Source organism: Gambusia affinis, linkage group LG15 (genome assembly GCF_019740435.1).
Source record: "Gambusia affinis linkage group LG15, SWU_Gaff_1.0, whole genome shotgun sequence".
Classification (NCBI taxonomy): Eukaryota; Metazoa; Chordata; class Actinopteri; order Cyprinodontiformes; family Poeciliidae; genus Gambusia; species Gambusia affinis.
Window position 1 is genome coordinate 11,395,094 of NC_057882.1, and position 27,036 is coordinate 11,422,129.

Genomic DNA, 27,036 nt, shown 5'->3' on the forward strand with positions numbered 1-27,036 from the left:
GAAACAGGAGGAAAAACTTGCAAAGATTCAAGTGACCCTTCTGCCATCTACCTTGTCGAGCTACAATCAGGCTTGCCATGCAGTCGGGTACACTGGTTCCTGCTGCCAGGAAGGTTATACCCATGATGTAGTCAGGAATGTCTAGTGTAAAGCTGATAATGGTGACCTGATTAAAGTACACAGAGCAGGATCAAACCATCATTTGGAAACTGCTGCTTTATTTACTCTACAGTTCATGAGGTTCTGTCTTCTTACCATCCACACCATGAGGTAGGAGAAGACACCGATCCACAGGGTGGAGGCCACGAACGTGACCATGAACCAGCGGTGCCAGCGTGGCAGAATACAGTTAGGCACAGTGCAGAAGAGGAGGAGGCCCAGAGGCCAGGTGATCACCCACTTCACCCGCGCACAGCAGCTGCCTGCCACACGGAAAACACAGATATCGTCTAGTAAAAGCCTCCAGTTGTTACTGACTGAACGTCTAATGTTACATTTCTTATCTAGTTACTGCAGTGACACTGAGTTCACCACCGAGAAAAATGATGACCCTAAAGAAGCAGCCAGAGCTGCAATAAATTGGTCTACTCCAAGCATATTCAGCTTTTTAGAATGTCCCAGTCAAAGTCCAGACCTAGATCCGATACTCTATTATTTGCTGTCAAAAAAGGCCACCAGTATTACACACACACAAAAAAAAACCATCTTCATTGCAAAACACCTGAAGACACACCTAAAAAATGAGCAGCTGTAATTGTAGATACACTTTTAAGATTAATTTTTTTTTCTAACAAACTGTAAAAATGTATATCTTTATCCTTCCACTTCACAAAGTCTGTGCTTCTGTCAGACAAAATCCAAACTAAATTGCATAGTTTGTGGTTGTAAGGAGACAAAAACTGATCAAAAATATATAGTTAGTATAAAAGCCTGTCACATAACAAATTTTACTGGACGATAAATTATCCCTGAAGTTATTGTGATAAACTATAATGTTGTTTAGAGAACCTTTTTAAGTAATATCATGGTAATGGGATAAAAATGCCAGAAGACATTAAACTATAATGGACTTTTAACACCAGAACTGGAAAATGTTTTAAAATAAGTAAACAAAAATAAAATATAAAGTCTCTGCAAACAAAATTGTCCTTCATTAAAAGGGCCAGTTGAGGCCAAAGCACCAGACTGAAAATTTTTGTCATCCAACTTTTTGGTAGAAAAAGAGAAAAACGTTAAATCACACAAGCTGGTTTTAATTTATCATTTGATTGATTGATTGATTATGACAGGCCTCAGTAGCATGAATCTCTTTGCAAGACTCTGCAAACCATTATTCAATCAGAAGCTTTCCAAAAACACAAAGGCCTGCGTTCGATACCCGGCATGCGAACAGGATTAAAAATGCCATCCTCGTCATCGTCTTCCTCCTCTGGCCGGCACCCGTCGGCCCCTGGCTTGTCTCCCGACTCCGCGTCTCTTATCCCGGGTCTCCCTCCTCCGTTCTCCAGACTGCAGGAGCCCGACCCCTTCAGGTCGTTGCTGGGCGACCCCTTCCTGGACCCTGTGGCGGCCTCGCCGTCTCGCTGGTGTTTGGAGCTCCTGCTCAGCCTCTGCCTCTGGGGTGAAGAGAGACGAGCCCCGTTGCGTCCGACAGTCGCAACACACCTGAATCTGACAAATGGAATGAGTACCTCGCTGATGAGCATGCGTCCGGCCATGGAGAGCCTGGTGCGGGGGGAGAAGTGCGGGGTGATCATGATGCGCAGACCGGCCTCGGAGAAGGACAGCTTGTGGGGGTTGAGGATGAGCAGCTCGTCCACCATGATGACGGGTTGAGACTCTTCGCCGTGGCTTTGGCCTGCGACAGTTTTTACCGATCAGACAGGCTGACACACACAGACGAATCCAACGAGCGGAGAGACCGTCTGACCTTTCTTGAGGAGAACCATGGAAGTGTTGCAAGCCGAGGCCTCTTCTGCCATCTTGCTCTCGGGGCCGCCCTCCGACGCTCGGCAGCACGGTCTGCCGCTCCGCATCCGCCGCATCGCAAACACGGAGATCTGGGAGTTGAACCTGCAGCCAAACGGGCGACAGGCGAGGGTTAGGACCGACGCGTCACACGTGACGACGGGGACAGACGTCGCTCGTTGTGAACTCACTTCATGATGACGATGTAGATCCCGTACATGGTCATGAGGACCAGGGACTCCCACCTGCACCGAGAGCAACGTTATTATTATTATTATTATTATTATTATTATTATTATTATTATTATTATTAATAAACTCCACACTTCAGTCAGCTTCACAGTGCATCAAGCACAATTTCATTGCAAAGGTAGAGATTCTCATCTACAATAAATCTGTTTTGTACAAGACAACCTTATTTACACTATCGACTAAAATGGACATTTACTAAAAAAAACAAAAAAAAACAACACCATCACAGCAGTAATTCAGCCATAACGTTTTAAAATTTGGATTAAAAACCTTCTTTGTATGTCAATATATTGTACCCAGACTTCAAGTGTCATCGTTTAAGTTTCACCTGGTTCATATCCTATTAAAGCACCTTTTGTGATCCAATTATTATCTGGTTAATGAAAACAATATAGTCAACAGATCAGCCCTGTGCTGGATACAAGTAGAGTAATCTTTTGCTGCAAATGTACACTAAAGGGATGATATGGTATAGCATTTTAGACAATAACTTACCAAAAATTTACCAAAAAAGAATTAAATTGTTTGAATTGGTTACATATTTTAATATTGTATAAAATAAGCTTAAGTGGTTAAATGGAAATCTGCAAAATGTGCAATTTTTTTATGTAGTTACTCAATTAATCATCAAAATAATCAATTATTGGAGCGTCATAAGTTCTTGGTATTTCACCAAGAATGTAATATCAATGTGTGACTTCCTGATTGTTTGTTTGTAGAAAATCTGCTTGTGTTCTTCAGTCCTGCCTTGGTAGCATAAAAATTAATTACAGTCCTAAGAAAAATATATACACTTGCTTTATGTCTCATAATTGATCAATGGGAAAGGAAAACAACTCACATCAGATAAATAACTGGATAGTTTAATCAATAGTGCAATATGAGACTCATTTTAACAAACTGAACTATAAAATACTGTAAAGTAAAACAGTCCATTTCATTTATAGAGCACATTAAAAAACCATGTTGATCTAAAGCAGGAACAGATAAAACAAAGATAATAATAACAGTAAAATAAAAACATTAATAAGAGGTACTAGATAATGGTTATCTAGGGAAGCTACAACAATATTATTATGAATTGTGTGTTATTTTCCAGCATATCTAATTTCACAAAACCAATAAGTCTTATATCGCTGGTTTAAATAATAAACATTCATGTTCCTGTCCTCTACCATAGAACATTTTGTCCAATACTTGAAAAAAACTATTTACTACTCCTTTAGTTGTGAACCAGTAAGCTATAAACTGCATTACCATTGCACACAGGAAGATTTATCTCTTCGATACAATAACACTGATGCTGGGAAAGTCAGCCGAGTACAAATCTGGCAGCCTGTGTTAGGAAGTCAACCACAGCAGCACAACCCGAGCCTTGAACTCAATAAATAAGACATAAATCTCGCAAGCATCCACTGCTACCTACCTCAGGCCTTCACTCCCTAAATAAAACCACCAGATTTTACAACTAAGTTAGTCTTTTTCTCAAATCTGACTGAAAAAACATCAGCTTTACAGCAACACTGAACTCCACTTCTTGTTATATGAAATTTAATCAGCAGCGATCCCGATAAAGACGTCGACACGTTTCACACAGTTGGAAACATGAAAAACAATCCTGAATGGATTCATGAGTATAAAATGTCTGACTCACCAGTAAACCCTGTCATCATAGATAACCTGAAGAGAAAACAAAGCAAGAAGCTGTAGGTGAGACGTACGGCTGCGTTCACGCTGCAACCTGAAGTGACCCAATTCCGATTTTTTTTTTTTTTTTCGTTGTTGTAATGCGACCCAGGTCACTTGGATATCCGATACATAACCGATTCAAATGTGACCTAACGTCCAGGTCGCATTCATCCGACCTCAACGTCACTAATACTAGACAAATGTCACTACTCTGCGTCCTGACACGCACAAGCGGGAAGAAAAACAGCAACCATGGCGGACGATACTGAGGATTAAGTTGTTAAAGTGCTGGTTCCGGTCGGACAACAACTTCAAAATCGTAAGGTAAGCTATACTCCACCGTTGGCATCCATGTTTACTTCCGCAAACAACTGAGCACTTCCTCTACTTTATGGTTGTTAGCGAAACACTGAGCACACTGGCGCTATTGCGCCCTCTACTGCACATGCAGGACACTTTCAGGGCGTTTCCCGTTCACATTGGAGATCACATAAAGGTCGCCTATATTTGTAAGTGTGAACGACCACAGCAAAAAAAGAAAAAATCCGATTTGACAAAAAAAAATAAAAATTGGAATTGGATCACTTCAGGATGCAGTGTGAACGCAGCCTATGTAAAGCAGAAAAAGAGAGTATATATGCAGCTTGAATGCAGGGCTCACCATTATGAGAGCCAGGACAGACAAGATGTAGTAAGAGGAATCTCTAAAAAGAGGCCACCATGTCAGAACCACCGTCTGTGGATGCAAGATTCAGAACCAGTCAGTGTGAAAGAGGAGCACTTCATCAGCATAAAAACATACGTCAGTCTTCAGACCATCTGTCAAGTCATCATGATTGTGTCCTACTGACCCAAGCTGAGAGACAATTTGGAGCAGGGACGTAAAACTCTTTTTCTATTTTGGTCATATCAAGATTATGAATGTGCCCGAATGTATTGATAAAAACCATTAGCAAACTGTTAAAATAAATACATGACTGTCTCTGCATTCAATAAGTACGTCTAAAATAAAATAAAAAATATTGAATATATTTTCACATTGATCGGTCCCTTCCACATGTTGTGATTGTTTTTATTTTTTGTTATTAAAATTACAGATTTTACAGTGCTAATTAAGAAATACTTGTAATAGTTGCAATGTATGATATTAACATGACATCAAGATTTTTTTACTTTTACTACAATCTAGTAAAAGAGAAAAAAATACTGCCACCTGCAGGTGGGAGGAAGCACTCACTTAAACCTGATGCTTAAATATTTGGACCATATTTGTGGAAAATTATGCATTAGCATGGGAAAAATCACAATCGCAGAATCATGAAAAGCTGGCATAACTTGGTGTTGGGCCACATAAAAAGCTACAACGGGCCGGATTTGGCCCCCGGGCCTTGAGTTTGACACCTGTGTTCTAGAGGTGCAGGAAAACTTTGCTGGTGTTTGGAGGTAATTAGCTGATTAGGGTGTGACACCAGTAACATTTTCACAATATTCTAATTAGCTTAGATTTTGGTTTTCATTATCTATAAGCTGTAAAATTACAGGAAATAAAAGCTTGAAATATTTGTAGATGTAACAAAACAATGAGATTCACTTTCTGAATAGTGAAAAAAAAAATACTGAACGTTTTGACATCTGTGCTGCCATTATGTGAGGAAGTTTATAGTAAGCAAGCCTTTTAAAAACAAATCAATGCTGTCCTACAGTAACATTTTTTAGTGTAACATAGGATTGGAACAAACAAATAAAATAGCAGGTAGGGAAAAAGCTTTACTACCTGGCCTGCAAAGATCCCACTCAACCCAATAATGACCAGGATGTTGAAGACAGCTGAACCCACAATTGTGCCGACTCCGACGTCTCCTTTAGTGATGAAAACACCTAAAGATGGGAAGGAGTAGTTTCACTGTCGAGTCATAAAAAAATAAAAATTTTTGCTGTCAAATCGCTGTTAAACAAAGAGTGGATTTAAAAATGGTATTTTTATAGCAAGTATTATTCTGTCTTAATCAGTTTTAAACTTTACTCTGCTGGCATCTCCTGGACAGTTCTGGCTCCTGCAAACACACTGGTTATAATCGAAATTTTTTCTGCTGAAAAGTCGAGATTCATGTGAAGAAACGCTAATGTCAAAGCTGTTACTTGGTCTGGATTCACAAAGCTACGAACCAATGAGAGAGGTGAACAGCTCAGGGGCGGAGCTTCCAGCAGCCATAAACGTCGCCCCCGCCACGTCCTCGCTGAGCTGCAGGTTCTGGAAGATTAAAAACGGGAGCCGAGAATAAAATAGCAGTCATCTAAATGCCCTCTCCAACTGAGGAAATAACATCTGAAGGCAGGCAGCAGCTGGCTTTCTTCACCTCGGATATTTTCTCCAGAGACGGGACGAAGTAGTCGTCACAGACGATAGCCAGAGCGTAGAACATGTAGATGGCCTGAAAAATAGATTTGAGGATCACTAAATACACACACACTGATTCTCCTTTAAGTGCAAGAGCTTGTTTTTATGTTAAGAAAATTAGAAAAAGTGTTCATGCCCCTTGAGCATTTAAGACATTTTGTCATGTTGCAATCACAAACTTTGGTGTATTTTATAGGCATTTTATGTGAAAGACGGACCAACACAAAGTAGCTTAGAGTAATCTGGAGCTACATTTTCCCTAAAACTCAAAGGTTCAGACTTTCAAATGAGTACATAGAGTCCTCTATTTTATATAATTTAATCTCAATCTAAATCTCGCTGTCTTGCGAAGGCCTCAGGGGTTTGTTAGAGGACGTTAGTGAACAACCTGCATCATAAAGACCAAGAAAAAAGTCGTAGACGTGACTAAAGGCGAGTTAGGTTATACAACAAAATCCCAAACCTTGAACATTTCACAAAATATGATTGAATTTACCATTCAATAATGTTTAGTTTCCAGTGCAAGCCAAACAAGGTGAACTAAGAAGCCAAACAAAACTAGCACTAATCAGGAAAGAGGCTAAAAGGCCCAGAAAGTTAATTTTATCTTTCACTTTATCATTTTATGCCACTTTTGTGTAATTTTTCCCCCATAGTGTCATAAAATCCCAGTTATATAAATTAGTATTTATAGCTGAAATTAGACAAAACCTAAAATGTTTAAGGCTTTGAATACTTCTGAGACACTGTGTGCAGAAGGGAGTTGTTGTTTTTTCCATGAGAAACTCACGCAGAGTGCATGCAGGAGCACAGCCCCATTCTTCCTCTGCTCCTTGGTAAAGATGTCCTCTGGAAACTCATGGATGGCTGTGGAAGGATTAACATTATAAACACCAGATATTTGAAAACACACAGCAAAACACTAAGAACATTTTGTAGTCTGATGAACATTACGAACAAAAACTAAGAAAATCATGTTTCTATTCTGATTGTGTCCAACAGCAGTTGTGGTGTAACCCACAACAGCTACATTTACCAGAATGATACAGGAAATGATGTGAGAGTCAAACTGGCAGGTGCTTCCTGTAAAAAACTAAAACATAAAACTAAACGAAGGCTTGGCTGTTCCCTTGCCGGCCTCGAGAGTGTGGTGCAGCTCCAGTTCACATCTCCGAGCGGCGCTGGATGAATTTAAACTACAGCGCAGCGTGAGGCTATTAATAGCTCCTTTGCTGTGTGAGACAACAATGAGCCGACATGCTCACAATAAGCGCACTGTAGCTGTGGAGATGCACGAAGGCAACATGGATTAGGACCGGGTCCCTTGTGATCTGGGACATCAGATCTGCTCTTTGACGCTGCAGCAAGGCAGAATGAGAGCAGGGAGGCCATATGGTCCGGAGGAGAGGACTTTAATTTGGACATGTTCAGAGGGAAAACATGCATGCTTTTTGTGGATTCTTTCTAAGACTTAAGGCAGGGTTTTTCTGCAGGTTTCACCAACTCAAATTTAAGACTTCTTAAAACCGCTATGAATGAAATTTAAGAGCTACGTCTCAACAGAAATGTAGGAATTTCATCCAGCCAACCGGCGATAAACTTGCACCAAGATATTTGCAAAATAAGCTAGTTAGCTAGCTGTTAGCAGAATGCAGTAAAGATGTCCCAACCTTTTGCTAGATGTCTCAAGCAAAAGGTTGGGACTTTTCTCAGGAGAGAAAAACAAATACATAAAATATACAATTAAATAGTACTGCCAAGACAAAATTTAAGACCTGTGATTAACACATTTACTTTTTTAATGAATTTAAGATATTTTAAGGATCTGTGGACATCCTGCAAGGGTTGAAATAAGTTCCTGAAAGATAGCTGTGTCTCCCCTCCCTGCTTCCTGCTCTTTTGAGATCGAGAGAAAAACTATTTTTACTTTGAGCCATCTGTTGTTGTACGATAGGGTTTGTCCAGTGATCAGTATTGAACATTTCTGGGCATCTTATTCCACAAACAACAGCGCCTCAACGACGAGACGCACTGTGAGGGTCTTCTGTTGAGCTGATCAGCTGTTAAACATCTGCGCTCCAGCTGTAGCTTTGATTCTGTCACCTTCCTCGTCTCGTCCCCTCTCTGCCCCGACACTCGGGTTCTGCTGCGGGCAAAATCACAGGACTGCCACAGCTAGCTTTGGATGGACGCTTTGAGGGGTTGCTGTGGTGAAGGAAGTTGCTATGGTGGCCCTCTCCCAGGGGGCAGCTTTTTTTGTGATGGGTGTCGGTACAAAGCCAAAGGCTAGGCCACTGCATCAATAATGAGAAAGGGGGAGGTGAATATATTTTTCCCATGGCAAGGATTCATGAAAAATTTAAAAACTAGATGAAGTGACAGCAGCTCTGGACTGAAATGTCTAAAAATATTTATTTTTCCTCACAAACCCTCAGGAGACGTCTGAGAGGGAGCGAGCGAGGCAGAAGGAGCACAAAGACTGTGGAGCAAAAAGTGAGCTCCGCTAAAACTCCTCTAAAGCAGAGGAGACATCAGGGTTGAAGCTGACAGCACATCTGCATTTCTTCAAATCAAACTAGATCAGCTCCACAGAGTCACATATTTACTCCAAACAAGGCAACATTTGCACCATCATATTTTTCTCTGCGTCCAAACTTTTGCTGCAGGCTTCAACAACTTTTCAGCTCTGTTTTGTTTGTGACAGTTTCTACAGCGACTCACATGTCACCTATCCGTTCCCACAAAAGCCAAAGCAGAAAAGGCTGTGGGACAACTTGTGCTAGACCAGACTTGTTCGAAGCAATTTGTAAAATGTCGTAGTCTGTCTTCTTGTGACTGGACTCGCCTGAAGGCAGAACAATACGCAGCTTCAAAAAGAGCCTTGAAGCAGTATACTGAGAGTTAGATTAGGTCATGCTAATTTCAATGTGTTTCAAGGGGAGAAGTTTAAATGAAAGTAACTAAAATGCAAAAAGAGGAATAAAATATAATGTGTAGACAAATAATGATCATTTTAAGTTGTCTCTAGTGGCACAAGGAGGATTAGCTGGTGGCCAGAACCAGATGATCCTCACCGGCTGGTTGGCAGCTTAAAAATCCCATCCTTGTCTGGTAAGTGAACACATCATATCAAAATGTATAGCTGTTGAATAGCAAGAGTCAAATAATGAAGTAAGTATCCTAGATCAAACGCAGACTCCTTAGAGGACAGTTTGTGTGCTTTCCTGTGTTTGTTAAAATTTGAATAAATAGAAGTTTTGAATCTTTGTTTGGTATTTAAGACCCAGTTAAAGTGCCAAAGGTCCGGTTTAAAGTATTAACATGTGATCTAGCAGAACAAAAATAAAGCTTGTGAATGAATTATAAATAAGTGTAAAACCACTGCATTTATTAATCAGTTTAGACTTTTGCCCTTTAGAGTAGAAGCAGGAAAAATGTCTGGAAAATCAAACATTAACCATATTTTTCTTTTTTTAAGGACTTATCCAGAGCTGGAAAATGATGAAAGCTAATTTCATACTTTTCCAGGCTGCTACGATGAACAACACTCTTCAGTGTAGAAGCTGAGTGAAGACGACTCAAAGCTAGCATTTTTCAGTATTTCACTGAGGGGTTTAAAATCAATTAACCCCCACATCACCTCTGCTGCTAAACTAAGGAGTGCTCATAGAAGGGTGCATGAAAAAATATATTTGAAAAAAATTTTTTTCTATCTCCCTACATTAAGAACCTGATAAAAAGCTTTACAAAAAGTGCAGATCAGAAATCAGCTCAAAACTAAAGGCTCAAGGTGCATTTCAAACCTAGACATTAACTATCAAATATCACATTTGCTGTGAAATATTGAGTGGATAAAGAAAACAAAACAGCTTAAAGATGTAGAGTGTCTTTCATTGTATTAAGGAACATTGTCTTAATAGTTCATCAATGCAACAGTGAGCACACTGTTGCATTAATGAACCCAAACTAAGTGAAAACTATGAAGGATGTTCTGTTCTGATATGTACGATTACTACTACTGCTTTGGCATTGCATATGTTTAAACAATCATTCTTCACCTCAAAATAACAGCAAACCATCTCAAAGGAAATCAGACAATGTTAAAGTGAACTATGTCTGTGTCTGAAGTGGCAACTTGGCAATTGAGTTTTTTTTTTTTTTTGCTTGTTTATTATTGGCATGACTTGTGGAAAATAGCTCCATTTCCTTTTCCCAGTCAGAACACTGTACTTTTTTTTTTTTTTTTTTTACAAAAATATTGAAAAATCCTAACTAGCAGCTAAGATTAGATCTTTCACAGATGATAAACATGATAAATCATTGATCTTATCAGTGCTGGCTTCTCTCAGAGGAATTTAAATACATGTTACAATGGCTCGTTTTTGGTTTTTTTTTCTTCAGCTTGTTTTCATACTGACACTTTGAACCAATCATGTAAAGGGCAAAATGAACACACTTCAATTTAAATGTGAGAACGACTCTCACCCTGTCTGTGAGTGTGAACTGTCCCTATATTTGCTGGAGGTTGGGAGAGTCTGGCTGATTTTTACAAATATGTGTTCCTGAGGTAAACGGTAAAATAAGTAAAATTATTGAAGGCTTTTCTGGTCTTATTTACAACTGAAAACACTGATCTTCATCAGGGAAGAAATAGAATAAAGATTTTTGATGTTGAATATTAGCATCTACAAAATCATTGAAAACAAGAAATTTGGTTGATGCTAACATATTTCCTCCAAATTATATGAACATTTTTGGTGAAATTTTTTTAAAGATACAAAACAGTTTGGGTTTTTTTTATTGGATCTGTGCATCTCTACTGCTAAGACTTCTGTTCAAAATCAAAGTTTCATAGTCTCTGAGAGGCTGAACTTGCATTATTATCCCATAATCAATATATTACTTGAAAATTGTCTCAAAAGATCAATATGATAATTTATTAAAATAATTTCTGGGACAATATTCCTTATCCAAGGTTTCCCCCAGAAAACTTACTAAGCCCGGTGGTTGGATGCCAAGGCAGTCATTCACCCAGCGACCCATTGTGTTAAAAAATGTTTAAAGTTGACAAAAGACCTGAAAATATCACCTGATAATTATGTGTTAATGGAAGATTGGAAGAACAATATCTGAACACCAACTATAAAGTCTTAAAAAATGCAAATGTTAAAAAACTAAATAATAAATAAATAAGCAATGCTAAGCCTGGTGGGGGCACAAATAAGGCCTGGTGGCCCGCCAGGCTTATTATACACTGGGGGAAACCCTGCTTATCTTACAGTACAATTTGTTATTGTGACAACTGTGCTAACTTTCTCAACATCCTGATATTCTAGTTGTTACTAAAGGAAATCCAGCATCATTTAACAATTGATTGATAACTTTAAGGAATCATTTTCCCCCTCAGTCCAGATGAAAAATATATTTTAGAGCTTCAAACGCTCTATGACTCCACAGAAAAAGGTTCAATCTGCTTCTCCTAAATGGACTGACTGAACTTATATAGCGCTTTTCCAGTCATTTTGACCACTCAAAGCACTTTACACTAGAGTCACATTCACCCATTCACACTCACAAACACATGCATTCATACACAGATAAGCAGATCGATTGCCCAGAGGCACATTGACATGTGGCAGGAGGAAGCTGGAATCGAACCTACAACCTTCCGATTGCAAGACGACTACTCTACCATAGAGCCACAGTCGCCCTACTGTAATTATAGGAATCGTGGTTGAATTTTTAAACATAAAGTCCACATGCTGTGCGTGTTATGAACTGCCACACTGAATACTAAAAGTCATTTTATAGGGGACTCCGTCTCATTTCTTTAAAAGTCATCCTCACTCCCTGACACCATGAAAAACCACCAAGATATTATGACTTTAAGATGCAGTCTGATCATGTAATTTGCATGTGATGCTGTCCTCATTAAGTGTAAATGCTGCCGATGATGTGAGGAGGAGAGCTGAATGACGGGCAGCGGGTGGTACGAGATAGAGCCATCAGTCTGAAAGTCAGCAGGATGTGACGGAGTCAAGCTGAGGTACTGACTGTCACACCCAGAGGAGGCTGGTGTCTCCACAAACACACACTCAGCTGCATTTTTCATGAGGAATCAAAAAACTACATTTCATCCAGGTGTGTATTACAAATTCAATTATGCATTTGTTCTTTGAATCCTTTTCTTTGAGGTGAATGGGAAACGAGGCTGATTAGCCGACAGCAGGGCTTCAATGGAAACACAGAACATCGTGTGCACTGCTGTGACAGAAGAGAATAAAACATGACCAGAGGTAGCAACATAAACATAAACATCATCTGTTGGATTGCAAATACTCAAAATTAGAATCTAATCACCACATCAGTTTTCAAATATCATTTCCATAAATCTTAATACAAACTGTCCCGATGAAGGCAACTTCCTAGACGGTTGTCTGTTGTCTGCCAGTTTCTCAACACTTTCTCCCAAAATTCCCCTAAAACATGGCAGTGGAAAAATACTATTCTCAGCTGACGGTCGCTTGCCAAAACAAACAACATAACAAACCTCATCAACAACACATACTGCAAGCTATTTAGTTCATTTACATCGTTTAGACCCAGGCCCCCCGCTGCCCCGAAACCACTGGTCTATTTTTGGGTCTCCTCTCTCTGCACTTTTAATGCTTGAAAGACAGAATTGTCTGGGTTTCAAAATTTAGCATTCAGTTGCCTAGTAACAGCGGTCTCGGAGGCTGGTCAGCCGGAGCCGGATCGAGCCGTCTCCATCCTGTTAAGCAGCGGCGAGATAAATAGAGAGAAAGAGAGTCTGTGGCTGGACGCTGCAGAGCAATCCCCCGGATAATATCCCCAGAGGACCGGGGTGGGCTTTTTAATCACACCACAGATTATACAATCGCTGTCAGGCGGCCCGCTGAGGAAGAGAGCAGAAACCTGAAGCTGGAGCCGCGCTCGCCACTTGGGCTAATAGTACTGCTCCAGCCTTTTGTTCGCGTCTTTCTTTCCAGTGTATTACCACGATGAAGAATCTACGCCTGTGTCTTTGTAGGAGATAATGAGGCAGATCTGCTGGCAACCAGCAACTCAATAAAGGTTAAGTTTGTGATAAGGAAGCAGAATGTAAACGGACGCACTGAGCAAAACTGGAGAAATGAAGTGGGTCTCAATGTTTTGTCAGGAATCGGAGGGGAAACGCCTCTTATGTAATCTCAGAGGTGGATGCGATGCAGAATGTGGGGTAGTGATGCCATTTTTACCAGCACTTTATGGCAGTTGCTATGAAATATCACAGATGCTTAAATTTGTGGTTGTTGTTTTGGGTTTTGGGCCAAAAGCAGAATCTCTAGAAAGACGCACCTTGGTACAACCAATATCAAATTAAAAATGTAAAACTGCTCTCTATTCTCCCCATTATTTCCCACAGAAACAGCTGATTGTCAGTACTTATAAATTCAGAATTATTTCACCATAAAATGCTTTTAGTAAATCATTTTGACTGAACATGACTAGTTTTGATTCCTGCATATATTTTAGTTTGGAAATGTGTTTTCAAGTACAAATGTTCAAGATAAAATCCGCCTGTTTGAATAAATTAAATTGGTATTTAGAGGTTCTGCTGTAAATCACTTCCTTCCTCAAAGCTTCAGTATGTATCTTTTATAAAAACATATTTTTTATATATTTATTGAAACTGTCATGTCATGAGAGTGTGAGTCAGGTAATCTCTGGGAGAAAACAAACAAACAATCGAGCTCTTCTGTTTTCTCCCAGTGCTATCTAAAAACAACCTATCAGAGCCCAGAATAGGGTCTTGGCGCTGTCAATCATACCTGTATACATGCAGCTCTCTTTGTCCCATTGCTATTTGCTACAATATAACTTCTCCCCATCAGCAAAGCCTGTCATGAATGCTAAGGAGAGTCAGAATGGTCACTAAACAGTTGTCCTAAAGCGGTAAATTGTTTCCCTGCCATTAGAACATTTAGCAGTACACGAGCTTGATTGACAGCACGAAGACACTTCTCCTGGCTCTGATTGGCTGTTTTTTAATGGGAGCGATGCATTTCTTCAGATGGTAATAGGAGCTCAGAGAGGAGATCGAGCTTTTCACAGATTATCTGTCTCTTATTATCAAGACAGTTTCAACGAATATTTAAAGAACAGATTTTTTATAAACGTTACATACTGCAGCTTTAAGAAAACTTTTAACTTATGTATGTGTTGTTTGGTTTTGGCATTTGTGTTGCTTTTGCACTTCACAAACTTTTAATTTATTTTAAACAGTAGCTTAAAGTATAAGCATCATAGTGGTTGTTAATAAAATAAAAAAAAATGTTTGCCAATCTGTTGTCCTTTTGTCAACCCTGACACACGGTTGCCACGGTATCATGACCTCAGCCACTCCACAGCTTTGTGACTTGATTTTTCCAGGAAGAAACAGGATTCAAAATGGCAACCCTTTTTTAATGCCCAACATGCTTCTAAAATAAACAAGCAACTTAGCAGTGTTAGTACTTGACCCCATTACAGCAAAGTGTTTTTAATTCATTTGATTGTAGCAATGTGAAGCATGAAGAAGTGTGCAGGTGAACCAGTGAATTATTGTTGTGCTGCAATACAACAATAATTTCATTATTTTCAATAATAAAACTGTCAGCTGTGACAAATGCAGATAATGTAACAAAATCAGAAAAAGATGAATAGATAATGCAACTCTAAACAGAGTTATGAACTCGTAATTGAGTCCGATAGGGGCTCCATAAACAGCACTATGCAGTCCTTGTCACGTTTTTATGTATCTCATGAACACGTCTTGCATGCTCATGAAGTCATGAAAGAAAAATGTTTCACTGAAATCTGCCATGACGCAGCTTGACTTTTATTTACTGTGCACATATTCTCTCAGGTTTCACACCCCCACCAGGCAGTGGGAATCAGATGAAGCGCGATCCGGGCAAACCATTTGCACCGTTTATTTTTAGCCCGACTTGATTTGCATACGTTTCTAGAAGAATATGACTGGCTCACAATGTGGAGTCAGGCTTCAACAATATGGGAGTAGTATTGCACACAATGCATTGTTGTGACTGACAGACTAACATCAGCACAGAGCAACTCCAAATATTAAAACAAAACTTGACTCTGAAAGTGTTGTAGTATTAATATTATATCGGCTGTTTAGATCACACAACACTAATTTTCCATGTGAATTTTCAATAAAACTGTCGACTGTGATGAATGCGGATAATGTCAAGCAACATAATCAGCCCAAGACGCAGAGGAATAAAGGTCAGTTTTGGTTCGATAATGACTTTATTAGGAGCAATTTGAATCCATCTGAACTATACCGACAGCTGCAGGGCTCAGGAGGAATAACTACCGTAAGTAACTGTGCATCTGATAAGATCAGATCATCTGGGAAACTATTCCGACTTTCACGCTTCTTTTATGTGAGCCGCCCATTTCCCAGAGTATTTTAGTGCACAACCTTGACACTATAGTAAACAGATACAACGTGTGGCCTGCCTGACCTGTCTGCTGACATACAGGGAAGAAACACAGTTTTCTATTAAACCTACATGCACAATGCATTTCACTCTGCAAACGTACCTCAGGAAATAAATTTGTTGTGTTTAAATGAATTGAGCGATGCACATCCTGCTAAAGTAAAAGACCAGGCGTATAAACTATAAGGCCTGTAAATACAGAACAAATGCAAGAAAGTTTGAGTACCAGCATTAAAGCTGTTTCAGCGAAAATATATTGCTCATGTTCTTGTCTTTTTAAAAACAAATAATTTTTTACGAAAGCAGTGAACCCTGGAACCACTAGAAAGAAAATGTTTTTTTTGTAGGACTTTTGGATCCTGATTACAGTGCCTTGCATAATCAGGATTCCCCCCAGTGTACTGTAAGCCTGGCGGGCCACCAGGCTTATAGTATTATAAGCGGTACTTATAAGCAACGCTTATAAGTAATTAAAAGTAAATGTACTTCAAAGTACTAATAAGCCACCAGGCTAAGCATTGCTGATTTATTTTAGGTTTTTATTTATGTTTGCATTTTTTGAGACTTTGTAGTTGATGTCCAGGTATTAATCTGCCAGTCTTTCAATAACACATAGTTATCAAGTGATATTTTCAAATTTCATGTCAACTTCAAACATTTTCTTAACTCAAAAACACGACGGACCGCTGAATGCCTGCTGAGCGCTCCAACCACCGGGCTTAGCAAGTTTTCTGGGAGAAACCGTGTATAAGCATTCATACCCGTTTCCTCCATTTTATCACAGTACAATCATAAACTTCAATGTATAAAATAATAAAACATTTTCTCATCCAATGAACATGTTTCTGTTTGCTTATAATATTGCATTGCTGTTGATGAAGTTGAATCCTGTACTGTCTTATGGCCTAATTTCAATCATTCAGCATGCAGCTGATTAATTTAAAATAATTCATTACTTTGTTTGCTTAAATGGTTTTTCTTAATTACACATTCAAAATCCTTTTGTTTTGATTTTGAAATGACTTCTCCTGTCAGAGCTGCAGTCATTACCTTAAATACCAAATTGTTTTCATTCCTCATTACATGAGATAAAAATTTAATCTCTGATTTTTCTTTCATTGTTTTTGCAACTTAGATGGACTCAAGTCAAAACCTGAGAGTCTGTCTGTATCTGCATCATGTAGCAGAGCTCCTTTTCAGGTATCACTGAGCTTTAACTATCTTTCCTGTTTTTGCAAAGAATAGACTGAAATTTCAGTATGTAGATTTACAAAGCTGGTAGAAACGTACACCAAATAGTTTAGTTGTTGTTCTATCTTTTATTCCTTCCACTTCACAAAAATACACTACTTTGCCGGTTCATCACGTAAAATCCCAATAAAATACATTTATTAATAAAATGTATTTAAGTGGTTGTAATGTGGGAAAAGTTGAAGGGGTATGAACACGGTTAGTTTCTCAGCCCTCAAAAGTTGGATTTCATTTCATTTCATCAAACTATTTTCTGCTCACTGGTACGTTAGAGACTTTCTGTCCTCGGTTTGACAGATCAGGCAGATTTACACGGTGTCTTTGTAGCTGCTAACTTTACACTAAGGGAGGCTGCTTTTCATAAAGTGTCTGTACAATTTAAAAAACGTAGAAATGATCTGGTATCCTTCACCAGATGTACGGCTTTAGACAGTCCTACTCCTCTCAACATCATAAATAGAAGCATCAAAACATTAATGTCTGATTAAATTAGGAATTTAAGAAAAAATAATTAAGTTAATGTTATTTGAACAAATACATTGTATGATTTACAGAATAAAATAAACAAAAAGCAAATAATTGATGAAATATTTCCATCAGCTGATTTTAAATTAATTAAATTTGTGCTTCAATTATGATTTCTGCCAGAAATAACCAGTAAAAATCTGAAAATTACTAGAATTACTGTAGAACACCAAACTTCCTCCATGTTTTACAACAGGTCTCCAAACATTTTGGCTCGTGGGCAAAAATAATCAATTTAAAATTATTTGCAGGCCAAAGAAAGAAGGAAAACTAAAACCAAGCAAATAAAGTAGTCAATTCTTTTTTTTTTTTTTTTTTTTGTAGGAAAGAGAGGTTACACATTGTACAACAAGATTTTTGCATGTCTTCTGTATTCAAAGAAAAGAATGTTGTTTTCAAATTCTTTTGACTCAATATAACAAATTTAATCTAAGTTATAAGAACAGAATTTAAAACGCTTGCTAAATTTAGCCAAATTCAGCGAACTAAATAAAAGCTGATTTTGGTGTAGCAAAGTCGATAAAAATCTATAATATATACAAGGCTCCATTTATTTTAAAAGCTTGCTTATACCTAACTTTTTCTACAATGAGAAAATGATGTAGGTAATAATTTTACCTCTGATGGATGAACCTTGTATCATTCTCAAACTGCGGTCCTTATTAAAAGGACTGTGAAATGCAAACTTGGGTTTCTTTCTTTCACCAAAAAAAAAAAAAAAAATCCAATTTACTGGTAGGTCACAACAGGACTCCTGTGTTTAAACCTAAGACAGTTAATTTAATTCCTGACTGTAATTCCTGTGGAGTAAAAGCCGTTGTGAGACCCTCAGGAAGAAAATGATGGCAGCTTACGAGTCTGGTAGGGAATTTAAATAAATCAAAAAAAAATTTTAAATCATCCACTGTGATGAAAATATTCAAGGGGAGGACTTAAAAAAACTGCTAGCATGTCTTGGTTAGCAGTTAGCATCAGTGCTGACTGAAAGCCCTAAAACATTGCTAAGGGACCTAAAGCTAGTTTTTTCATTGGAGGGGAACAGGAGGAAATCTTTGTGCTTTATGAAAAGCCAAAATGAAGAGTCATGGTTTGGAGATAGTTTGCCGTAGCAGGACTCTAGCAGGTTAAATCCAGAAGACATTTAATGAAAATGTCAAAACATTTGTTTAAAAAAATTAAAGCTAGAGGAAAACTGGACTCTGCACCATGATAACTCAGGGCATACCAGTAAATCCACCAAGGACTGGCTGAAATAAAAAGCCTTGAGCCCAGACAAAACCCAGATCTTGATCTTTTTGAGATCCTGTGGGGTGAATTTAAAGGGGCAAACTTTCCTCAGACTTCCAGAGTAATCAACAAACCTTGATGATTTCAATACTGGACAAAAATAAATGTGATTATGATTCTTTGCATGATCAAGCGACTCTCCATTGGAGCCGTTCTAATCTCATGAACATCTCAAATATAGTTGCATCTTCCTATTTCATAAAATAATTGTTAAAAAGGTGAAACAGAAAAAAACAAATGGGCAGAAAGATAAATCAAGCGAGTAGAAAAACCATTAAAGATCATTCTAATGCTATTTTTTCTTTTCAAATTTCACTATGAGATAGTGTAAGGAGCAGATCTTCACTTAAAAGATCTTCCAGTTTATGCAAAACCCTTTCAATAATCAAGTCACTCCGAGTCAAATTAATGATAATGAATTACTAATTTGTTCCAAGGAGAAGCTCTTGGCTTTATAACTTAGCTGTAAAAATTCACTCACATTAGTTAACACTTCATAATTTGAAGTCCGATTAAAAACCCACGTATCAGATTCCCATGTTTCCATTTGCACCGTTCAGTCTGGAGGTGCTTGACATCCATCCAGGTGAGGCCGGGTGACTCACCTGCTCGGGGCTCATCCAGGCTCTGGTTGTCTGACTTCTCCTGCATCAACCTGCGTGTCCATCGCAGCAGCTCACCGTTCACGCCTGGCTGAGGCCCGGAGGACTTCGTCTCTGTAACAGAACAGCAGCGGTCAGTGTAGGGCGAAGCCAAGCACATGATTACATTCAGTGTGGAGGGACTGTGGTTTCAATCAATGTATTTATTGGAACAAACAGTGGAAAAATTGTTCTAACTTGTCACAATCATATCCACCGGTCTTCCTATTTAGACAATGAATGAACAGAATCATCTTTAGTCTATCTCCAAGCTATGTGTCCACTGCTTTATACAAGTTTATAAAGCCACTGTGTCTGACTTTCTTGTACACATTCCCAGAAATAGCCTAAAGATTTAGAGTAAAATTGAACAGATTTATTCTCTATCTAGTAGTTTATATTCCTGGCTGAGAGAGATAGCGGTATTTTCAGTAATGCACTACAATCTCTGTGCTTCATTCTTCAGTAGTTTATCTTCATGTGGATTTCAGTCACCACAGGCTTTTGGGAGGCAACAGCCAAGAAACTCCCCTCAGATAGATCTGCCTCACCATCCCAATTATGGTATAAAAAAACACAGATATCCTTCTTCACCACCCACAGAGACACTTTCCACCAAGGCCACAGGAATAAAGTGATATTTATTATACTCTCCATCACACCGCAGTATTAATATGAAGCAGCCTTTCTGTGTTTCTGATGCACTTCGTGATTGCCAAGCGCTGCAGTGTCTCTTTGTACCTCACAGCTCAATGAGCCCATTTCACGAGGCCAGCGGTCGTGGCCAAGAGGAGACCGGAGGGCTTTCATGTTGAGGCATCAAGAGGAGCTCGACTTGTATGAAATTCAAATAGGTTTCTGCCACAGATGGCTCTGCGGCATTTTCACACTCCTAACTGGGACAAGTCACCTAGAAAAACATCTTATCTAATAATAAAAGGTGAGCAGAGAACGTCATGTTTGCTCGGTTTCTTTTTTTAGATTCAAATTTTTCTGAACTCGCTGAGGTGAGTAACAGACTCTTTGGGATGGAAAGAGGATGAGCTGCTTCATATGTTTGCGAAAAACAAACGTTCTGGCTCCAAATACAGTAAACGGCTGGCTTAGAGAGAAAGCTATTTAAAGATATCCCTCTGGGAACATAAAGTCAGATTTTCCTTTATGTTAAACAATTATTAGATGCAGCAATCATCATAAGAAAGCAAAGGCTCTCAGTGAAATACCATGGAGAATATTTTTTATTACACTCCTTTAAAGGACCTCATAACTACAGCTGTGAGTTTGATTGTGGCGGTTAAACAGGGTTTCCATCAGGGGTTAGATTACCAGCAGTGCTAAACTCAAGCTTCAAAAAAGTATTTATGCCACTTTACCACAAACTTGAATTTATGGTTTTGGGATTTTATGTCGTAAATCAACACAAAAGAATCAAAATTAATAATGGTTTTTAAAGATTTTGACAAATGAAATTGTAAAAAGTGTTGCATCAATTTTTGTTAACCACCTTTACTGTCCCCCTTTGCTCTGATACCCTTAAATAAATAAACTCTAATGCAGCCAACTCTCCACATAGTCAATGCAGTTCACCTGTGTGTGATTTAAACTTTGTCCAGTTGTTCTGTGAAGGTTTCAAAGGTAATGTACTTACAAGACACATAGCTATTTGCTAACTAGCTATTTGCTACTTAGCACATAGCTTAACCCTAAAAGACCTAAGTTTCAAATCTCCGCCTGGATATTTTTGCTTATTTTAATTGTACGCAGTTTATTAAATGTCCTGTGAGTAAATATATATATTTCCCATTTATCCATAACAACTGGAACTCTCAATATCTAGCAAGTTATTTTCGCAATTTACCGAGAGACCCTCCGATTAATTTCACTGCCAGCTACGATCGGGGTGAAATTACCGTAATAACCCAATGTTGGCTGAAAAGCGCAACATCTCCCCTTTCAGAAACCGTTGGAATTTTTCAAAAAGCGCAAAGTGTGGCGGATATACGGTACTATAAATTTGGCTGTGTCGTCTACGACACGTTCGGTCTGGAAGACGGTTAAGATTGATGAAAACCAAGGAACACAGCAGACAGGTCAGTAAGTTGTGAAGTTTAAAGAAAGGTTAGACTATGCCACATCTCAAGCGTTTAACATACTGTGCAGCAGGAGGAAATTAATGAGGAGAGCAGTCAATGTTGATGGTAATTTAGACCTGCAGAGAGGGAGAAATGTAGAAAAATCAGCTATATTTCATGAGCTCCACAATTGTGGACATTATTATTATTATTGAAAGAAATGTTTAATGTTTGCCACAGGTCATGTGGAGTAAGTGCTGTGGTCATATGACAGAAAAGTCATATGGGCTCAGGAGCTGCAAGTGGCTCTTTGGACATTCCTGTAAATAACTTGGGCTAAAAATGATAAAGATCCTTGTCATGTTTTTAAATGTAGATTAAACAACAAATGCAGGTTTTAGCAGATTTCCAGTTATGTATATGTGTATATATATACAAATATACAGAAAGAGAATTTCCACAACAGAATCACTAAATGTATCAGTGATACTTTTTTAGACGTAAGTTAATAACATGACAAAATATGATTTCAAGAGTTTATAAGGTACTTAAAATTACAGTCTTCCTTTTGACATTGACCTCTGACCTGTAAGTTTGCGTAACTGTTATAGTGATTGTTGGTGTACATGACAAACCTAGTACATGAAATGTAAATATAGGAGAGCGGTCCCAGAACAACCAGAGATAAAATCTGATTTGTAGAGTTTGCATGGAAATAACCTAATCCTGTTTTTAAAAGCTGAATAAAGACTGCAGGTGGAGAAATTACAACTAGAACCATCTAGTAGTAATATGCTAGACTAAAAAAGTGCTGTGGAATAAATCTTTTTTTTTATGAGGTGGTAAAATAAGTCAGAAATCTTTAAAATTTTCTTTGTTAGACAAATTAATTATTCCAGGAGTTATTGCGATAAATGATGATATTGTTGTTTTGAGATCATTTCTAAGTAATATAACGGTAACGGCAACATAATAATGCAAGCGGACATTCTAAAAGATCAGTAAACTTTAAACACTAATGAACATTTAACACTGGAACTGGAAGACATGTTAAATATCCAAAATAAATAAACAAAAAAACAAATAAAATAAATTTTGAAGACATTGTAAACAAAACGGTCCTCAAAAAAAACGACTGGATGAGACCAAAGCACCAAACTGAAGATTTATCATCCAGTTTTTGGTAGAAATAGAGAAAAAAGGAGATAAATGATCAATCATGCCAATGAAAATTATTGACTTTTAAATTAATTGATTTATTGATTCAGGCCTAATTCTGAACAGCTGAACAATAAGCTGGAGCAGCTTATTGTTTTATATCATGGCAAACATAGAGGCAACAGTAACTTATCAGCTTTTTAACAGAAACTGTTTAAACGTTCGATAACTTACTAACAACTAGTAAACAAAGATGCATCATAAAATGTGTTTTTAACCAGAAGTGACTGATTTTCAGGTCGTTCTGCTCTGACCAGTGATTACCTGAAAAGAAACTCAAAAATATTTCCTTTTTTCAACATGAATGCGCCACATCAAAGCGCTGACAACATTCTGCAGTGTTGTCAGGGCCATAAACTGCATAATATATTGAAACGCAATCATTACACTAAATTCAACTTAGTATTACTAAATTTGTCTATTTTATATGAAAAAGCCATATTTTCAGAATACCTTCCTCATCACAAATTGTCAAAAAGCTTCATGTCACCCTGACATCCTGGCTCTTTCCAGCAGCAGCGCTGAAAAGGAAGTGACTTTTAAATTTTTGCTTTTTACTGTAAAGTCACTCAGTTGAAGAACTGCACCATAAATGTGCAGCATGCCCCTAATTCCCATTGTTACGGTAATGGATCAAAATGAGCTCTTCCTTCTTTGTTTTTGAATCAAAAATGTTTGATGCCATTAGTTGACATATTTTTAGGAGAAAGTTAAATGTTGAAGAAATAAATGTTCATAGTTTAACCCAATGAGCATTTCTTGTTCTCATAATCTTCTTCTTAATAAATAATTTGTTGTGATTATATATATTATAAATATATAATTCAGATCCTTTTTTCTGTTTTATTTGAGTGAATGTGGCATAAATGTAAAGTCTGATTTAGGTCATTTAAAGCGTATTGAGGAATTCAGATTCAGTATGATTGAGTTTTACTATCTGTACGGTAACAGACCATATTTAGTAATTTTCCCTGTGATCCAGAACTGTGTTAAAAAATTTTACAACCTGTTTAACCTACTGGATACTTTACAGACCAGCTGGGACACTAAGTGAACAGGACTGAACACAAAAGAACAGGGATATTTCAGACAAAGCTGTTATTCAACGTCATTAAACAGTTTGTGGACATTTATGGCCTCACAGGTAGATAACAAAGTAATAAATAATGATAAGGCTTTTTGTCGATGCTATAAAGCTTTCCATACACACACAATGCAGCAGAAATGAGTCCTCAAATGTCAGGCAATGAATCTGATCTGCTTTCTATATGCACAGCGAGAAATAAAACACATAAATCTTTATGAGAACATTTTGATATCAAAAGCTCCCAATTGGTGTGTTCAGCAAAGTTTAAACCCTTTTTCTGGTCATTAGGTTTTATGTTCTTGAGTTTAAACACCAAGAATGATAGACTTGTTAATACTTTCCCCAGTGACTGCCAGGAAAATGATGTGACAACCTCTAGGACTAGTATTTACAAATAAAACACTGAAAGAATAAGCTATATAAAGGTTGGTTAATCAAGAAGAAACTACAGTAAACCCTAAACTACCACGGAGAACTTAACAACTATTTTACAGCGTCTTTAAAAGGAGTTGATATTGCTTGAAGTTTGTCAATAAATTTTATTGGGATTTTATTTAATAAACCAACTTAAAGTGATGCAGGATTGTGAATGAGAAGAAAACAAAGATATATATATATAGACCTGTCACAATAACAAACTTTGCTGAACAATAAATTGTCCCAGAACTTATTGCGATATATGGTGGCATTGCTGTTTTAAGGACATGTTCAAGTAATTTAATAGTAATAATGGCATAAAAATGCAAGAACATTTCTCAAAGTTCAATAAACTTTAAATTCTAATGAACATTTAAACACTGGAACTGGAAGAGGTTTGGAAAATCCAAAAATAAAAGAAGAAAACAACAAATAAAGTAAATTATGAAGTCTCTGTAAACAAAATTATCTTTCAAAATAAAAGAGCTAGTTGGGACTAAAACACCAGACTGAAAACTTTTATCATCCAGTTTGTGTTAAAAAGAGAGAAAAAAGAGAAAAATGAAAATGATTGAGTTTCTTTTAATTTACCATGTGATTAATTGATTTACTGTTTATTTTGACAGGCCTAGATATATAGTTAATTTTATTACTCATAAAACTCTGAAAAATATTATATGTATCAATCATCCTGAGTTAATCCTTTGACTGCATTGGAAATCTTCTGGTTGTGGTTTTTCCCCAGTTTCACACACCTATAACGTTCTTTACAAAGTTACCCAAGCTCAGTCAGACAGGATGGAGCCCTTCCATCAGCCTCAGTTCTCAAGTCGTGCCACATTTAGATCTGGACTTTGACTGGGCCATGAGTACCCTTTGATTTAAATCATTTCATTGCAGCTCTGCTTGAATATTTATGTTTGACTTGAGGGTGAACCATAGCCCATGTCTCAAGTCTTCTGCAATCTTCTGGATTCTACTAACTAGACGACTTCACAGAGCAGTTATCTGTGATGTATTTCATTTAAAGGTGTCAGATTAAAGGGGTCTGACTAAATAAAATTATGCATCATTGTCCATCCACTTCACAAGGATGCTACTTTGAGTTACAAATTAAAACCCAACAGGTTGAGGTCTGTGGTTGTGATGCAACAAAATATGAAAAGGTTTAAGGGGAATGAAGTCTCTCTCAGAGCACTGTACATAAACAGGTTGATTAGATTTCTGGCTGCAATTACATTACATAAGCAGTAATCTTCATCTGGAGCATACCATACTGAATCTTTAGATAAAGAGCAAGGTTTCTAATCTCTGATGTCTAATCTTTGGTCTAGTTGAAGTCCAGGTGGTTTAAGAAAAAATATATATAGATAGCTCTTATTCCTTCAAGCACATTTCCATAAAGGTTTTTTTTTTTATTGAGCTTAGTAGCATCTTCTGTAGGATTTGCCAAGAGGCTGACACTTTTATGACAACCTCAGTTACCATCAAACATTTCTACTCTGCAGCAGCATAAAGGTGTGCATGGGTTATTAAATACCCAAATTTACAGTGGGATTTACTTACTGTTAACTATGACTACTGCAGCTCCTGAGAAAAAAAGCGGCTTAGACACGGATAGCCATAAATGGCTACAAAAGCTGTGTTATTGTGGCATGTCTAATATTTTCCAGTATTGTTCTGCCTGTCACCATTACAATCAGCAGACCATAAGCTTTGCCAAAAAGGTTCGAGCGAGCAGCCTCGGTCTGTGTTGAGAGAACCTCTTCAGGTTGATGGCACACTCATAATTTAAAGGTGAAGCATAAATATTAATGACACGGCTCATACAACGGCACACTCTGCCACAAAGGGATGGCGCGCAGCAGAAGCAGGATGAAGCCCAAATGGGAATTAAAACACTCCTCGCAGAAATGAAAAAGTTCAGCTACTCAAATCCGTCGGATGCGCGCGGGGGGCGAGGGGGGGAATTGGTGCTGAAGCATCTGCTGAGGATGTGTGTGACAGTGTGTGACCACATCAGCAAAGGCGACGAGTGGATGACGAGCTGGAGGAGAGTGAGGGGGCGGGGTGACGCCTCACTAAACCACATTTCACTGAACCAACAAATTTCTCTGGGTTTCTCTGCAGAAAGTAAATATAATCAAATATCTGTCATTTTATTGTTTATCTACTGAGACGGCTTCTACTAAAACACAGTCATTGTTTTCTGTGAAAAATCAAAGACAAATAGATCGTATAGAACACAGATAGATACAAATGTCTGTACTATCTTAACAGTGGTAGATCATTTTAAAGGCAGAAAGTATGATGGTTCTGCTTTCAGTTTAGCTATTTGTACAAGCTGGATGGACTTGTGCCCATAATTAATTCAGAGCCTCCTAAAATTATTCCACCGCTGCTGCAAAATAGGTTTATTGCCAACATTTAACACTTATTCTTTGATATAAATAAAAGGAATGTTATAAAGATTTCCTCCAAAATCAACCCTAAATCCAGTTCCATTGACGACTGCACAATCTAAATCACGTGTGTCAAACTCAAGTCCCGTGGGCCAAATCTGGCCCGCCATAGCATTTTATGTGGCCCTATAGATTCTAAACTAAACACTAATTGTGCTTAAATATTATGTTATCAATCAAATCAATGCAGTTTTTTATCCATTTACTGCCAAATTACATCAATCAGTCCCTCCAGTTTCTAGAAAAGTATCATGGAAATT

General features: G+C 37.9%; 1 protein-coding gene across 1 annotated transcript in view; it reads right to left on the bottom strand.

The window, feature by feature from the left end:
• The window catches only part of LOC122845097 (sodium/potassium/calcium exchanger 3-like), a 33,533-nt gene that overhangs the window by 2,951 nt on the left and 3,546 nt on the right, over positions 1-27,036 (bottom strand). The window contains exons 2-14 of the mRNA XM_044141138.1: positions 19,485-19,595; positions 7,098-7,174; positions 6,267-6,341; positions 6,076-6,160; positions 5,684-5,787; positions 4,571-4,645; positions 3,875-3,900; positions 2,160-2,213; positions 1,931-2,073; positions 1,692-1,858; positions 1,379-1,616; positions 256-422; positions 52-166 (exon numbers count right to left, since the gene is read on the bottom strand). Of these exons, the coding sequence (XP_043997073.1) occupies positions 52-166; positions 256-422; positions 1,379-1,616; positions 1,692-1,858; positions 1,931-2,073; positions 2,160-2,213; positions 3,875-3,900; positions 4,571-4,645; positions 5,684-5,787; positions 6,076-6,160; positions 6,267-6,341; positions 7,098-7,174; positions 19,485-19,595 (1,437 nt within the window). The remainder of the gene's footprint in view (positions 1-51; positions 167-255; positions 423-1,378; positions 1,617-1,691; positions 1,859-1,930; positions 2,074-2,159; positions 2,214-3,874; positions 3,901-4,570; positions 4,646-5,683; positions 5,788-6,075; positions 6,161-6,266; positions 6,342-7,097; positions 7,175-19,484; positions 19,596-27,036) is intronic.